Source organism: Chelonoidis abingdonii, chromosome 5, assembly GCF_003597395.2.
Source record: "Chelonoidis abingdonii isolate Lonesome George chromosome 5, CheloAbing_2.0, whole genome shotgun sequence".
NCBI lineage: Eukaryota > Metazoa > Chordata > Testudines > Testudinidae > Chelonoidis > Chelonoidis abingdonii.
Genome location: NC_133773.1, coordinates 130,308,993 through 130,324,866, shown reverse-complemented (window position 1 = coordinate 130,324,866; position 15,874 = coordinate 130,308,993). Strand labels below are relative to the sequence as shown.

General features: G+C 44.9%; 1 protein-coding gene across 2 annotated transcripts in view; it reads left to right on the top strand.

The window, feature by feature from the left end:
• UVSSA (UV stimulated scaffold protein A) overlaps nt 1–15,874 on the top strand; it is a 120,732-nt gene that overhangs the window by 83,787 nt on the left and 21,071 nt on the right. For both annotated transcript variants that reach the window (XM_075066641.1, XM_032779912.2), the window contains 2 exons: nt 12,909–13,092; nt 14,540–14,651. In XM_075066641.1, the coding sequence (XP_074922742.1) occupies nt 12,909–13,092; nt 14,540–14,651 (296 nt within the window). The remainder of the gene's footprint in view (nt 1–12,908; nt 13,093–14,539; nt 14,652–15,874) is intronic.

The window sequence follows — 15,874 nt, the reverse complement described above, 5'->3', positions numbered from 1 at the left end:
TTTGAAACATGAGAGACTGATTCAGAAAGATTTGGAGAGCCTGGATGGACGTCTGGTCCCTCTTAGTCCCAAGAGCGAACAACCCCCAAAACAAAGAGCACAAACAAAGACTTCCCTCCACCAAGATTTGAAAGTATCTTGTCCCCCTATTGGTCTTCTGGTCAGGTGTCAGCCAGGTTTACTGAGTTTCTTAACCCTTTACAGGTAAAAGTGACATTAACCCTTAACTATCTGTTTATGACAGTTGGACTTTAGGAAAAACTTCCCAACTGTTAACGGTGGTTAAGCACTGGAATAAATTGCCTGGGGAAGTTGTGGAATCTCCGTCACTGGAGATTTTTAAGAGCAGGTTCAATCAACACCTGTAAGCAATGGTCTAGCTCACTCAGCTCTGGTCTAGTTCTGGTCTAGTTCTCACCTCACAGGCCATTTGCAGCCCAGTCAGCACGTAGTTGCAGCCCATGTGACCTCAGGGCCATACAAGTAGTATATATATTGTGTGGATGCATCCCACATAACACACAGAGAGCTCATATGCAGCCCACAATGGTAAATAGATTGAGAACCACTGGTTTAGATAATACTTAGCCTTGTTTTGAGTGCAGGGGACTGGACTAGAAGACCTCTCAAGGTCCCTTCCAGTTCTGCAATTCTATGATGGTATGAGATTGTGATTATGAGGAAGATAATTTTTAATGAGTGTTTAATTTAGTCAGCAGCTGATGTACATTAGCCTTTTCTCAAGGAGCTACTAGAGTGGACTCAACAAAGAAGTTGGATTAAACTTTATTTTCAAAAAGTATTCTCAACGTTTAGCCCAATGACAATAGCCCATTAAGCTGTTATAAGAACCCTTACATTCAATATATTCTTTCCTCCCTCTGTATGTGGAGCTCCTATTAATACCTCAGTTATTTACCTGGACTGAGGACCAATTGTCTCTTAGTGCATTGGTTCTTAAACTGTGAACTACAGAGTTCTTCTTTGAGTTGCTTGTTCATGTTGATTCCAACCAGGTGTGCGCACATGCATGATAGCTGGAAGACTTTTCCCCTAGCAGCATCCATCAGGTTGGCCTGGGCGCCCCCCGGAGTTACACCTTCATGGCGCTTAATATAGAACCCTGTCGACCCGCCACCCCCTCAGTTCCTTCCTATCGCCAGTGACAGTTAGCTGGAACATCCCTGTGCTCTTGTCTTGACAAGCGGATTTAGCAGTTTCTTACATTGTTCTCCATTAGTTTTCCATTGTTTGTTAATAGTTAGTAGTTTGTTAATGTTAGATAAGTTTCCTTTTGCGGGGGGGGAGGAATCCCCTTCTACACTTTCCTGACACCGGGGCATGCCGGAGTCTCTGGGCTTCAAAGCTTGCGAAGCCTGTGGCAAGTGTATGCCCAGAAGCGATCCTCACACCTTGTGTTGAAGGTGGTTGGGAGAGGGCCATCAGAAGATCATTATGCCATTTGTAACACCTTTCGGCCCAGGACTTTAAAAGATAGAGAGCAGTGCCTGAAGGTCCTGTTGATGAAGGCAGCGCTCCACCCCAAGTCCGACCCTGGGTCGATGGACCCTGCACCAAGTACCTCTTCCTCCATGCGGAGCGCCCCAGCACCATCAACATGAGCACCGGTGTTGGGTAAAGATAAGGACTCACGGCACCGTCCAAGCTCTCATGCCACACACAGACATCGTTCACAATCGCTGGTGCCACAAAAGAAGAAGAGGCTTGAGAGGGTTTGCTCTCCCCCTGCTAGGCCTAAGGAGCCTACCACTGTGAGACCCGAGTTGGGCCACACTAGTGCTGCTCCACCAGTGATGGTTGCACTGACTCCTGCCTGTGTGGAAGGGCGGTTGAGTCCAGACTCTCCACACTCGCTGATGCTGAGCTGTGAGCTGCACCTCTCTTCGACACCAGAGGTGTTTGAGGCAGTCCAAGAACTGCTTCACCTCACGGCACCATTCTCTCCTTCCAGACAGGACAGGTCGCCGGCACCAGTTGTTCCCCAGGCTCCTTCAAGAGGAGAGCCCTCTATGATGACCCGCTGATCTGACCCCAGTGCGCCACTCCCTGGCACTGGAGTACGCCCAGCAGTCACACTGATCCCCAAGCCCTCAGCACAAAATCTCAGTTCCTAGAAGTACCACTTCCCTGTGGTCATCGTTTTCAGACACCTCAGAATTGGAGTCAGGATCCTATTGGTCCCGGAGGAGTCGGAGCAGAGGGTCCATGTCAACTTGGGATCGGCACCCATACCCATCATCGTGCCTGCCCAGTGGCAGCCCCCAGCACAATGGCCGTTTTGGACTCCCTGGGCTTTTCATCCAAAGCCAAGGTCACAGCCAAGGGTCTCATTCCAGGGCGACGTCAGTTGCCTTGGCCTCGTTTGTACCCTATCATAGCTTTCCCACTCAGATTTGAACCTTAGCGTTCACAAACTGAGAAGCTAGCATGAACCCCTCTAAGCTTAATTACCACTTAGATCTGATCTCGCTGCCACCAGCCAAGAATTTCCAGTGTCTTGGCTCACTCTGGTCTCCCCAAAACCTTCCCTGGGGGACCCCAAGACTCAGAGGCTCTGAGTCTTACCACAAAAGGAAAATAGAACCTATTCCCCCACACTCGCTCTCCACTCAAACAGAATTCTACTCTGGGCTAACTCTGAGAGTTACTGATTCAACCTTTACATCACCAATACCAGAAAAGGCATTCCCCTCTCTTCTCAAAAGTAAGACATACCCCAAAGACCAAGGAAACAGAAATAGATTAATCGTATACCTCTCCCAGTATGCATCTCGTGCCCACCTCTGACACTAGTGAGAGTTAACAACAGTATATCAGTTATCCGCCCCTCCCCACTGTCTTTCTGTCTCCCCAACCATATAATCGTCTGTAATCTAATGATAGGTAGATAATACCAGGTTTTTTCAAACTAAATAGGAAAAGGAAGAAATCTAATAGAAATAGGAGATTAATACACCTTACCCCAAAACAATACAATTTAAAGTAACTTATAGCCAAATAATACTACATTAAAGACTCCACGCTAGCTCAGATAACACAGATGCAAAATAATACTGCAAAAACAATTTAATTAAAGAAGTTGACATACTTTTGCTACCTTGTACTTACAACTGGGAAACAGAAGATTAGAAGGACTGGAAATAGACCCTCTCATAGCTGAGAGAGCACAAAACAGACAAAAGACCCAAGACCAAGAAAAAACCCCAAATTCCCTCCCTTAAGCTTTGAAAAATCCGGTTTCCTGATTGGTCCTCTTGTCAGCTGTTTGGTTCCCTTTGTTAACCCTTTACAGGTAAAAGAAACATTAACCCTTAGCTATCTGTTTATGACATACCCCTACTAGCACCGCCAGCACCAGCAGGGTTGGGGATAGGCCCATTACCACCCTGCATTATCATCTCAATGCAGCTGGGCCCAGGAGGCGGACTCCGGTACCAGCAGCAATGGCAATTCCAGTGTCGAGGATGGCATTGGCACAGATGGCACTTTGGCACTGGCTGTGCCTGTGTCGGTGTATGCAGCCCCTACACTGAGGGGCGCGACACCATCTGGGTCAGCACCAGTCCAAGAAACCCAGAGGCCATGGGACCCCTCGGATGCAGAAGAAAGGGACCAGCTACCCCTCATGGGGATCTCTTCCTCATCCTCTCCAGATGAGGTGTTGGCAGGCATGGCAACAGCCGTAGCCTTGGAGGACAACAGGGTTCTGCAGCACTTGTTGCGGAGGGTTGCCCAGGGTCTGGGTATTCAGGCGGAGGAGGTAGTGGAGGATGCAGATCCAATGGTGGACATTCTTGCCCCCTTTGATCCTTCACGTGTTGCCTTGCCCCTCATAAAGACCATTTCTGACACAACGAACTCTGTGGCAGACCTGAGCCTCATTGCCCTCTACAGCTAAGCACAGCTAAAGATGCTACTTTGTACCGTCCAAGGGTTATGAGCATTTATACACGCATCCCATATCTGACTTTCTCGTGGTTGATGCTGCCAACCTATGCGAGCGTCAGGGCTTCCAGGGACCCTCCCCAATGAATCGGGAGGTGAAGAGGCTTGACCTTTATGGAAGAAAGGTCTACTCAACTGGATGCTTACAGCTCTGCATTTCAAATTAGCAGGTCATTGTCAGCAGGTACCGCTTCAACACATTTGGGGCAATGGCTAAATTTGTAGAACTGTTGCCGCAGGTCTCCTGCACCGAGTTTTCGGCTGTCATGGAGGAAGGAAAGCTCATTTCTAGGGCTTTGCTACAAGCCGCACTGGATTCAGCAGATGCAGCTACTCATGCCATGACCACAGGTATAGCTGTGAGGAGAGGCTCCTGGCTCCAAGTCTTAGGCTTGCCATACGAGGTCCAACAAACTATTTAGGACCGCCCCTTTGAGGGTTCGGCTCTATTTTCCAAAAAAATGGATATAAGGCTGCATAGCTTAAAGAATTTGAGAGCCACTCTCAAATTGTTGGGCCTCCATACTCCCGCAACGCAGCATAAAAATTTAGGCTGCAATCTGCTCTATGGTTCTACCAGCTGCAGAACCCTCAGGACAGCTCATGGAGGAGGAACAGGAATGGCAGAAGGAGGTAGGACCCATCCTCAGCCCAGGGCTCTGTCCAATCTAAACCACCCTCTTGGCCGAAACAGACCTTTTGAAGGTGCATTTGAGGACAGCGCACCAGATCCCTCAGCTGGATCCACCCCACCATACCTTCTCACCCCAACTATCCCCTTTCTACTGTGCATGGTCCTTTATCACCTCAGACTGTCGGGTGCGCCGCACACTAGAGAGAGGATACTCCATCCAGTTCTGTGCTCTCCCACCCTTCCATCCCCCTTCTCCATCCCTCTTCAGGGATACTTCTCACGAGCAGCTCCTTATCCAGGAGGTGCAGTTGCTCCTATCTCTAGGGGCAGTGGAGGAGGTTCCTCGGGAGCACAGAGGCGAGGGCTTGTACTCCCGGTATTTCCTTATATCGAAAGTCAAAGGCAGCCTCAAGCCCATCTTGGACCTGTGAGAACTCAACAAGTTTATGAAGAAACTCAAGTTCCGCATGGTCTCTTTGGCCTCAATCATCCCATCACTTGATCCAGCAGGCTGATATGCCACCCTCGACTTGAAGGACGCGTATTTCCATATCGCAGTCATTCAGCCCCAAAGGAAGTACCTAAGGTTTGTGGTGAACGGTACCCACTACCAGCTTAAAGTCCTTCCATTCGGCCTGTCAGCAGCACCTCGAGTCTTCACCAAGCGCATGGCAGTTGTCACTGCATTCTTGCGCAGGCACCAGGTACAGGTGTTTCCGTACCTCAGTGACTGGCTGATCAAGGGCCGCTCCAGGACCCAAGTGGAAGCTCAGGTCAGATTCATCAGAGCCACCTTTGACAGCCTGGGTTTCCTTCTAAACGAAGCAAAATCAAGTCTGTCCCCCATCCAGAGGATAGAGTTTACAGGGGCAGTACTGGACTTGACCCAAGCCAGGGCATACCTGCTAAAAGCAAGGTTTCAGGCCCTGACAGATATCATTCGAGCATCAGATAGTTTCCCACCACCACAGCAAGAAACTGCCTGAAGCTTCTTGGACACACGGTGCCTGTACCTACATGATGCGGCATGCCAGACTCAGGCTTCGACCTCTTCAGTCGTGGCTCGCGTCAGTGTATATCACCCAGCCCGGGACAGCTTGGACAGGTTCGTGACCCTGCCTCGCCCGGTCATCAACTCCCTCATCTGGTGGCTTGACCCTCAGGAGGTGTGCTCAGGGGTCCCCTTTACCAGTGCGCAGCCGTCTCTCTTGCTAGTGATGGGTGCATCAGGCTTAGGCTGGGGAGCTCATCTGGGAGACCGCAGGACCCAAAGCCTCTGGTGTCAGGCAGACCTGGCTCTCCACATCCCCATCAGAGAGCTGAGAGCAGTGCGCCTAGCATGCCAGACCTTCCGTGCACACTTAACGGGACATTGTGTATCAGTTATGACAGACAATACAACAGTAATGTTGTATATCAGCAAATGGAAGTGCATGAGCCTCTCCCCTGTGCCAAGAAGCCCTCATGCTGTCGGACTTCTGTGTGGAACATTCAATACACCTGCAAGCGTCATACCTCCGTGGGGTACAGAATGAGCTGGGGGACCACCTCAGCAGGTTGTTTCATGCCAACAAGTGGTTGCGTTCTCAATCTTCCAGAGGTGAGGCTTTCCCCAGATAGACCTATTCACGGTGTGACACAACAGGAAGTGCCATCAAATCTGTTCCTTCCAGAATCACAGCCTGGGCTCCAGAGCAGACGCGTTCCTCCTTCCATGGGGAGGCCATCTCCTTTATGCATTTCCACCCATACCACAGGTACTCTGCAAGATCTGGAGAGAACAAGCTCAAGTCACATTGATAGCACCAGCTTGACCCCATCAGCACTGGTACACATCTCTCTTAGACATGTCCATGGAGGCCCTGGTCACCCTTCCACTCTTCCCGGACCTTATGGCGCAAGATCAAGATCATCTTCAACATCAAACCTCGAGTTGCTTCACCTCACGGCGTGGAAGCTCCATCGTTGAAGCCGATGAAACTTTCCGGTTCAGACCAGGTTAGACAAGTCCTCCTTGGCAGCGAGAAACCCTCTATGAGAGCCACCCTACCTTGCCAAGTGGAAGAGAGATATTCAATCTGATTGGCGCAGTCCCTAGCCTCATTGCCACTCATTCTGAACTACCTCCTCCATCTGAACCAGTAGGGGCTTTCGTTATCTTCAGTATGAGTGCATTTAGCCGCCATATCAACCTTCCACCTGGGCACAGGGGTCTGGTTGGTGTTTGCTAACCCTATGGTTAGCCAATTTTTAAAAGGACTCAACAGACTGGACCCTCACATCTGTCAGCCTATTCCCACCTGGGAACCTCAACTTGTTCCTCTCTAAGCTCATGGGACCACCCTTTGAACCATTGGTAACATGCTCCCTGCTCTACCTCTCTTACAAGGTGGCATTCCTGTTAGCGATAACCTTGGCCAGAAGAGTGTCTGAGTTCAGGGCCCTAATGTCTAAGCCTCTCTACACCCTGTTTTATAAGGACAAGATTCAGCTCAGGCCTCCTCCTGCTTTCCTTCCAAAGGTTGCATTGCAGTTTCACGTTAACCAGGACATTTTCCTGCCGGTGTTCTACCCTAAGCCTCATTCCAGCGTCAGGGAACGGAGACTCCACTCTCTGGATAACCGCAGAGCGCTAGCCTTTTACATCGAGAGAATGAAACCATTCAGAAAATCGGTCCAGTTATTCGGGGCAGTGGCGGACAGAATGAAAGGTCTGCTGGTATCATCACAATGCATCTCATCATGGATAGCATCCTGTATTCATGAGTGCTACAGCCTGGCAGGGATTCCCACCCCTCCAATCACTGGGCACTCCACCAGGGCGCAGGCTTCGTCAACAGTGTTCCTGACTCAGGTTCCCACTCAGGAAATCTGCAGAGCAGCAACGTGGTCCTCCATAGATACTTTTGCCACGCACTATGTGATTACCGAGCAGGCCAGAGATGATGCAGCCTTTGGATGAGCAGTGCTCCAATCAGTGGAAGACTCTGACCCCAGCACCTAACCTTGGGCTTGTAAGTCACCTGATTGGAATTGACATGAACAAGCACTTGAAGAAAAAGCGGTTACCTTCTCATAACTTTTGTTCTTCGAGATGTGGTGTTCATGTCCATTCCAATACCCATCCTCCTACCCCTCTGTCGGAGTAGCTGGCAAGAAGGAACTGAGGAGGTGGTGGGTCGATGGGGCTCTATATTCAGCGCCATGAAGGCACAACTCTAGGGGGTGCCCAGGGCGATCCAATGTATGTTGCTAGGGGAAAAATCTTCTGACTACCGTGCACGTGCGTGCGTGCACACCTGATTGGAATGGATGTGAACAACACATCTCGAAGAACAACATTTATGAGAAGGTGAGTAACCAATTTTTCTTCCAGGTGGTCCATGCGGCTTCTTTCATTCCACTGGTGATCCCCACCGCCTTAGAAAATTTCACTAGTTACATGCATTCATTTTCAAGCAGAGTTCCCTTTAGATTCCTCTGCTTGCTTGAGTTGTTGCACAGGAAATGACGGCTGCAATCCAGCAAAAGCACTTAAGTAACTGGGTGCTAAATTTCATGCAAATAAGCGTTCCCAGTGAAGTTAATGGGACTATTAACATGCTTAAATGCTTTGTTAGACCGAGGCCTAGTTCTTCTAATACGTTTAATTGTTTGTCATATAAATCTAACTATGATCAGATTTGCTGACAACATCAAAATTGGAAGGGTAGCAAAAACACAGGCAGACAGAACCAAAACTGCCAAGTAACCTTGAGAAGTGGGGGCAGAAGGGCCTCCAGGCAATGAGGAGAGATTTGCTATTAATAATTTTAAAGTTGAGCTCCCTAAAAAAATAATAAAAAAGAGGAAGTAAAGAGCACAACTACAAAATAGGATGGGAGTGGACATAGCCAAGTGGCTGCCCCCTTTGCACTGAGGTGAGTTTATTTTCATCTTGTCTCTTTAACATTCTCCTAATATTAGTTATTCATATAACCAAGCATTTGCAGAGATGATGGTCAATTGGAATTAAGCATCCAGATGGTCCATTAAAGGACTTCTATCCTACAAAGTTATACACAACCAAAAAAAAAAAAAATTATTGGTAATCCACCACCTTCATGTACTGCATAGGGAACATGCAACTAAACAAAATAACTCTAGTTTTCAATATTCCTTTGTTCTTTTCTCACGTGCCTGCAAATATAGTTGTGAAAGAGTCGGGGGGCGGGGAATGGTTTATAAGGCCATAGTAAATAGAAGTGCTTATGGCTATGCAGACATCAGTCCATTATTTAAGCTCAACTCCCTAAAATGTACCAGGCATCTTAAGGAAATATACAAAGAGGAAAACAGTTTTATTACACTGAAAAATACTGGATACAGATTTTTTTTGGACGGGTCAAGTCAAGTTAAAATATCAAATGAGGCTGCCTCTCGTATAGGGAAAGTTGGACCATATGCATATCATGAGTACCTCTTCACTCTAGCATGAATACAAATATTTGATAATTTTAGAAAAAAATCAGACCACCAGGGGGCATTAGAATTTTGCTACAGGTTTATGTAAGGCTACTTTGTGTGTAGCAATCTAAAATATTAGTATGCTTCTTTTAGGAATCCTGTCACTTCATTGTGCCTTTATAAAACTGTTGATACAGAGCTTGAAGTGAGTCCTATTTTAGGGAATTAAAAAAAAATCAAGCACAGAAGAATGAATCAAACTTACTGTATTTTATTATCCATCACTTTACAGCCCCACTACATCATTTGTAAAGCTAAAAAATACTTTATTTTTCAAAAGTTTCACTAAAATATTTATATATTTTAAAGGGTCTTTTCTTGGAATGGTTTTTTAACAGTGAGAGTATAAAGACATTTTTGTCATTGTAAATTACGAGACGCATAGAACCATAGAGATTCGGGTTGGAAGAGACCTCAGGAGGTCATGTAGTCCAACCCCCTGCTCAAAGTAGGACCAAGCCCAACTAAATCATCCCAGCCAGGGCTTTGTCAAGCTGCGCCTTAAAAACCTCTAAGGATGGAGATTCCACCACTTCCCTAGGTAACCCATTCCACTGCTTCACCACCCTCCTAGTTTTTCCTAATATCCGAACTAGACCTCCCCCACTGCAACTTAAGACCATTGCTCCTTGTTCTGTCATCTGCGACCACTGAGAACAGCCTAGCTCCATTCTCTTTGGAACCCCCCTTCAGGTAGTTGAAGGCTGCTATAAAATTCCCCCTCCCACACTCTTCTCTTCTGCAGACTAAATAAGCCCAGTTCCCTCAGTCTTTCCTCGCAGGTCATGTGCCCCAGCCTGCTAATCAGTTTTGTTGCCGTCCACTGGACACTCTCCAATTTGTCCACGTCCTTTCTGTTGTGGGGAGCCCAAAACTGGACGCAGTGCTCCAGATGTGGCCTCACCAGTGCCACATAGAAGGAAATAATCATTTCCCTTGATCTGTTGGCAGTGCTCCTACTAATGCAGCCCAATATGCTGTTAGCCTTCTTGGCATCAAGGGCATGCTGTTGACTCATATCCAGCTTCTCATCTAGTGTAATCCTCAGGTCCTTTTCTGCAGAACTGCTGCTTAGCCAGTCAGTCCCCAGCCTGTAGCAGTACATGGGATTCTTCTGTCCTAAGTGCAGGACTCTGCAGTTGGCCTTGTTTGAACCCTCATCAGATTTCTTTTGGCCCAGTCCTCCAATTTGTCTAGATCACCCTGGACCTTCCAGCATATCTGCTCTCCCCCAGGTTTAGTGTCATTCGCGACTTGCTGAGGGTGCAATCCATCCCATCATCCAGATAATGAAGATTTAACAAAACCAGCCCAGGACCGACCTCTGGGGACTCCGCTTGATACCAGCTGCCAACTAGACATCTAGTTAATCACTACCCATTGATCCCGATGATCTAGCCAGCTTTCTGTCTACCTTACAGTCCATTCATCCAGTCCATACTTCTTTAACTTGCTGGCAAGAATACTGTGGGAGACCGTATCAAAAGTTTTGCTAAAGTCAAGATATATCACGTTCACCGCTTTCCCCATACCTACAGAGCCAGTTATCTTATCATAGAAGGCAACCAGGTTGGTCAGGCATGACTTCTCCTTGGTGAATCCATGTTGACTGTTCCTGATCACCTTCCTCTCCTTCAAGTCTTACTACAGTTAACATTGAAGCTAGTCTTGCATTATAAAACTGATTTGGATTCATCCCCCTAATATTGCCACAATTAAATTAATCCAATTGTTAGATGCCAGTTTCTGAAACAGATGAGGCAGCTCTTATGAGGAGTTTGTAAGATAGGAAGATTTAAAAATTAAGTTTCACCACAACTTTAAAATAATTTTTAGCCTAGAAACGCTGAGCCTAATTCTAATCCCACTTATGCTAGTGTAAATAGTAACTCCACTGTAACCAATGAAGTTGAAAGCTGGTATGAGATCAACTTCATGTCCTCCAAATTTGTTCTAATGTTTGTTAGGGATGACTCATTTGGGGCCCAGTTCAAAAAACACTTAAGCACATTGACTTCAGTGAGACTTAAGGACATGCATTAAGTTTCTTTCTGAATTGAGACCTTAGTTATAAATAAAAGTGTCTTCCTCATATATTAGACTATATGGAGTCTACAAAGTGCAGAGGGCTTTAGTGCTGGGGAATGACAGACAGAGAACCACATGAGTGGGAGGAATAGGATGGAGGGAGACAGACACCCAGAGGTGAGTTATAGGAGTGATTGAGAAGCAGAGAACCACGTGGAGGTGACTACAAGTGCACAAATACAGTGGATATAAAATGTCCTTGGCTGCCCAATATGTACATAAATTCCTTATCAAGACCTCCTTCACTCAAATGTTTCCATCTTGTATGCAAGGTGTGATGGATGTGGGAGTTGTGAGCAGAGTGAAGGTTCTTTGGGATCACTGAACTTAAGGTTACCAGATGTCCTGATTTTTATAGGGACAGTCTCAATATTTGGGACTTTTTTTACATGGGCTCCTATTACAGCTCCTCCCTCCCCCCCCCCAATTTTCCTGTCTCGATTTTTAACACTTGCTATCTGGTCACCCTAATTGAACTGCGTATTTCTGTCTTTTTAAGACATTGCCTTAAAACTTTTTCCAGACTTTCTAATATTTTGTGGTTTTTGAGAATACTACATCATTCAACACATCGGTCCTCCCCCTCCTTAAGTAATAGATGTTTACTGCCTTTGCTCCAGGGTAATAAAGGGGTTTTGGGGTGGGAGTTGTTGGGGTTTTTTTGGCCTGGAAATAGTTCTGCTTTTCATACAATGACTATTTTTCATGAGATCTCTCTAGTTTTAAAATAAGTTTTCAGTATATTGCTTTTAATTTCCTGAAGATACTTCCTGTAAATACCTGTTAACTGATAGCAGGGTCAAAAAGAAGAGTTAGCTTTTGAACCTAGAAGAAAAATTGCTACAAAGTTCAGTTGATAGTTGGCTCTATTCCCTAGTCTACAATATACTGCAGTCTTTTGTCACTCCAGACCCTCCTCCTTTGCTGCTAGTAAAGAGCAAAACAAACAAGCCTGAGAGCATACACTGAACAGTAGTTTAACTGTTTGTCTTACTTTATTTTACCTCATCTGCTACACAGTAAGATTATCGAGAAGGTCAGTGTTGACCATGGCATTATTTGTTTTAAGGAGTTTTTGGCCTACTTTGACTTATAAAGCCTAGTCGCAACTGAAATTACAATGGTGGGCAGAGGCAGACTAGGGGTTTATGGGGCCGTGAGCCAGACCAAGTGGGGGACGCTCCCCACCCCTTCTTCCTGCAGTCCCTCTCCTCCCCCCAGCGCTCCTGCCAGGGAGCAGAGTCCGGGTGCGAGGGTGCCCCAATTGGCCCGGGCCCCTGGGCATGGGCCCCATTGGCCTAGTGGCTAATCTGCCACTGGGTGTAAGGTGATAATATTAAATGGGAAACTGGGGAAGACAAGTTGTTTGGAAATGGACACCAGTCAGTCAAGCTTCCACAACATTTTAAGAATGTCTACACAACATAGCAGTTATCACTAGTTGTAGAGCCCTAGATTATTATAATTCATTAATATATCTTTGTGTGTACAAGGAGGGAAAATTTTAACAGCCTACCAGCTTGTAAAAACTTTAATTTTTTACTGAGAGAAGTTGTTGTTAAAGACCAACATGCATGTGTTTTTTTTAAGTGCTCTTCTGCCTACTGAGCCCAGTTCTTAGACAGCGGATTCCTGTGAGGTTGTATAGGTTCACAGTAAGTACAGAACTTCGTTTATGGGCAAAAAAGTATATCTGTGTTCTTTATTTTCCCAGATTTTCTTCTCAACATCGATTTTGGGCACCCAATGAAATGGAGGAAGAGGTGGAAAACAAAGAAGTAGCCGAAATGTTGAAAAGTAGATGCATAACTTTTTCTGGCAAGTTTGAACCGGTGAAACATAAATGTCGAGCGCCTATGCCTGATGGGAGACTATGTGAAAGACAAGATAGGGTTAAGGTGCGCACTTAATATCATAATTTCTAGAATATGCCATACATAGAAAGGTCTCATCAAAATATTTGTTCAAGAGTTTACATCTCATTGCAGACAAGGCTAAAGTGAGTGAAAATTCATGTTCAAAGAAATCTCCACTTGGTTAGCTCAGCTAGGCATCTTTATCTTGCACATGGGAAGCACATTGTTCTAAGAGAAAATTGTAAAAGATGTTTTGAAATGAGCTTTTAAGTATATTCGGCATTGCTGCATCTGTTTGTGTCTACAAAGTTGCAACAGTATGACTTCATTTATGATGAATGTCTCTGGGTCCAATGTCATAAATCACAAATAAGCGTCTACTTCAGCAATTGGGGGAAGTATTTTTATTTATGGGGCACCTAGTTTAAAAATCAAATATTTAATGCAAGGTTTCCTTATCTTTGCTATAAATAAAAGCTTACATTATATTAAAAAATGGAAATTGGGTTTTAAAACTCTTACTTTTCACTCTTTCTGCTGTTTGTTTGTTGTTGTACATTTCTGTCCATTTGGATAATGAAAATAGACTGATTTCAGTTTTTTTGTGGTAATTTCTACTGTTACAGTTGCAGGGTTTCATTTAAAAAATGTTATATTTGAGTTCCAAAACATTGCAGGGAATATTTGTTTAATAGGAATGTATTTTAAAGGTTTGTGGTATGGAAAAATTTAGCTACTGTAATTTTTAAAAAAATCAAGAGCTATTTCTGCTGCACTTAACCAGGTGTTTATACTATGCTCATTACTGTGGTATCTGAGCATCTGACAAGGAAACAGCACCTAATAGTTGTTTGCTGGGTGGTTCTTCCTTCTCCTCATTCAGTGCAGGGGTGTGTTTGACATTAGTGGCTTTTTCAAAACATTATAATCCTTATTGTTGAGGGGACAGCAAAGAGATGGGCTTTTATGAGAGATTAAGTTTTTGTATAAAAGCATAATTTTATAAAACTTAAATTATTGGACAAATTTGAACAATGTTTCCTTAACATTAAACATTTTGCTTGAATATTACATACTGTGTTTGCCATTATTAAAGGGTGTGAATGGGTTGAAATACTTAAAATGAAATTCCTACATGTTCAGGGATTTAGCTTTAAAAATACAAATACAGAATTAAAACCCTGGTTTCAGAGATGACAGGGCAGCGTTCTGTCTGTTAAAGGCCTATTATTTATTGCTGTTGTACTCAGAGTTCATTTCATTAAGGGCTCAATCCCGTGAGGCTGTGAGTGCCTTTAACTCCCATTGAAGTCTGTTTATGGTTTCAGTGGCAATTTAGGGCTCTCAGCACATCAAAAGAGGTGCTCATAATCTAGTCCAATATGCCAGTACAAAGTGTATCATTTAATTCCAAGAATTGACTACTAGCAACATGAGATTACCTAGAAATGTTTATTCTCTAACTCATGTCATTTTTTTCTTCCCTTAGTGCCCTTTCCATGGGAAGATAATCCCTCGGGATGACTCTGGGAATCCCATTAATCCAGAGGACAAAATGAGAGAAGAAAAGAAGAGGTTTGAGAAGCGGGCAGAAAAGCCAGGTTTGTGTGAGAGATTAATTGGAAAGGTGTCATAAAGTGTTTGAGGGAGCTGAGAGGTTCACTCTGAACATAAGCGTAGATATTGAGGGTGCTTTTTTACTATATCCATTCACTGAAGTAATCTTGCTTAGTAGTCATAACTTGATACTGTAACAGACAAGGATTTGGAAGAAAACTATGCAAGATATGATCAGTGTGACCATAATTCACTGAACAACAAAACTGTTATCAGGCCATCATGTTAGCTACGTAATGCTGAGCTGATGCTAGAAAACAAGGTTAAAGGTAAGGTTTTGGGTGTCACAGTTCTTTGGGTTAAAGAAACATCGGACCAAGACTGTCAAAAGCAACTATGATTTTTGGCTGCCCAGCTTGGAACAAAGTGCTGAGCACCTACCACCTGAAAATCAGGTCCCTGGAGGGTGTCACAAATTGGGCACCCAAAAATAACTAATTCTTCCTCAAGTTGTGTCCCTATGAGTGCTCCACTCTAGGCATTTTTGCATCCCCCTGCTGCTGATCAGAGAACTTGGTAGCAATGCCAGTTCGGCCCGCACATAAGCTGTTCCCCTCCTTGTGCTCTGCCACAAGTCTAGCCAGCATTGCATGGGCAAACCCTCCTCAGTTCCTTCTCAATTGCCCGTGGCCAGACACAGAACTTTTAGCTGTCTGTTTATCAGATTAACAACTCTCTAAATACCTGTTCATCATTCTTTTTAGTTTCTTTTCTGACTATTATTTAGTTTGCTTTGAGTTTCTTTCCTTTTGTTCCTTTAAAAAAAAATTTTAAAGAATGTTTTTAATTTTAATTTCAATTTTTATTCACCTCTTCCTCTTTCCCTTATCCGTGGACCATCCCAGGACAGGATATGCCCAGTTCACCAGGCTTTGAGAGGTGTCTCAACTGCAAAGAAGCCGTCTTGGTGATGGACGGACATTTGCATTGTGTCCGTTGCCTCCTGGAGGTTCCCCAGAAATGTGGTTTATGCCACAGTTGAAACCATGGTCACAAAAGGTCAGAGAGCTGAGGCTTTAACTGTCTTCTAATGAAGCAGCAAAGAATTCTGTGGCACCATCAACCTCATGAAGAAACTTGCACAAATACAGACAGTTATCTTCCTTTCCAAATGCAAACGGATGGACATCATACCAAATGGACTAAAGGTAAAAAATCCACTGCTATCTACATACTACACAGACCACAGTGAGAGATTATGCCATAC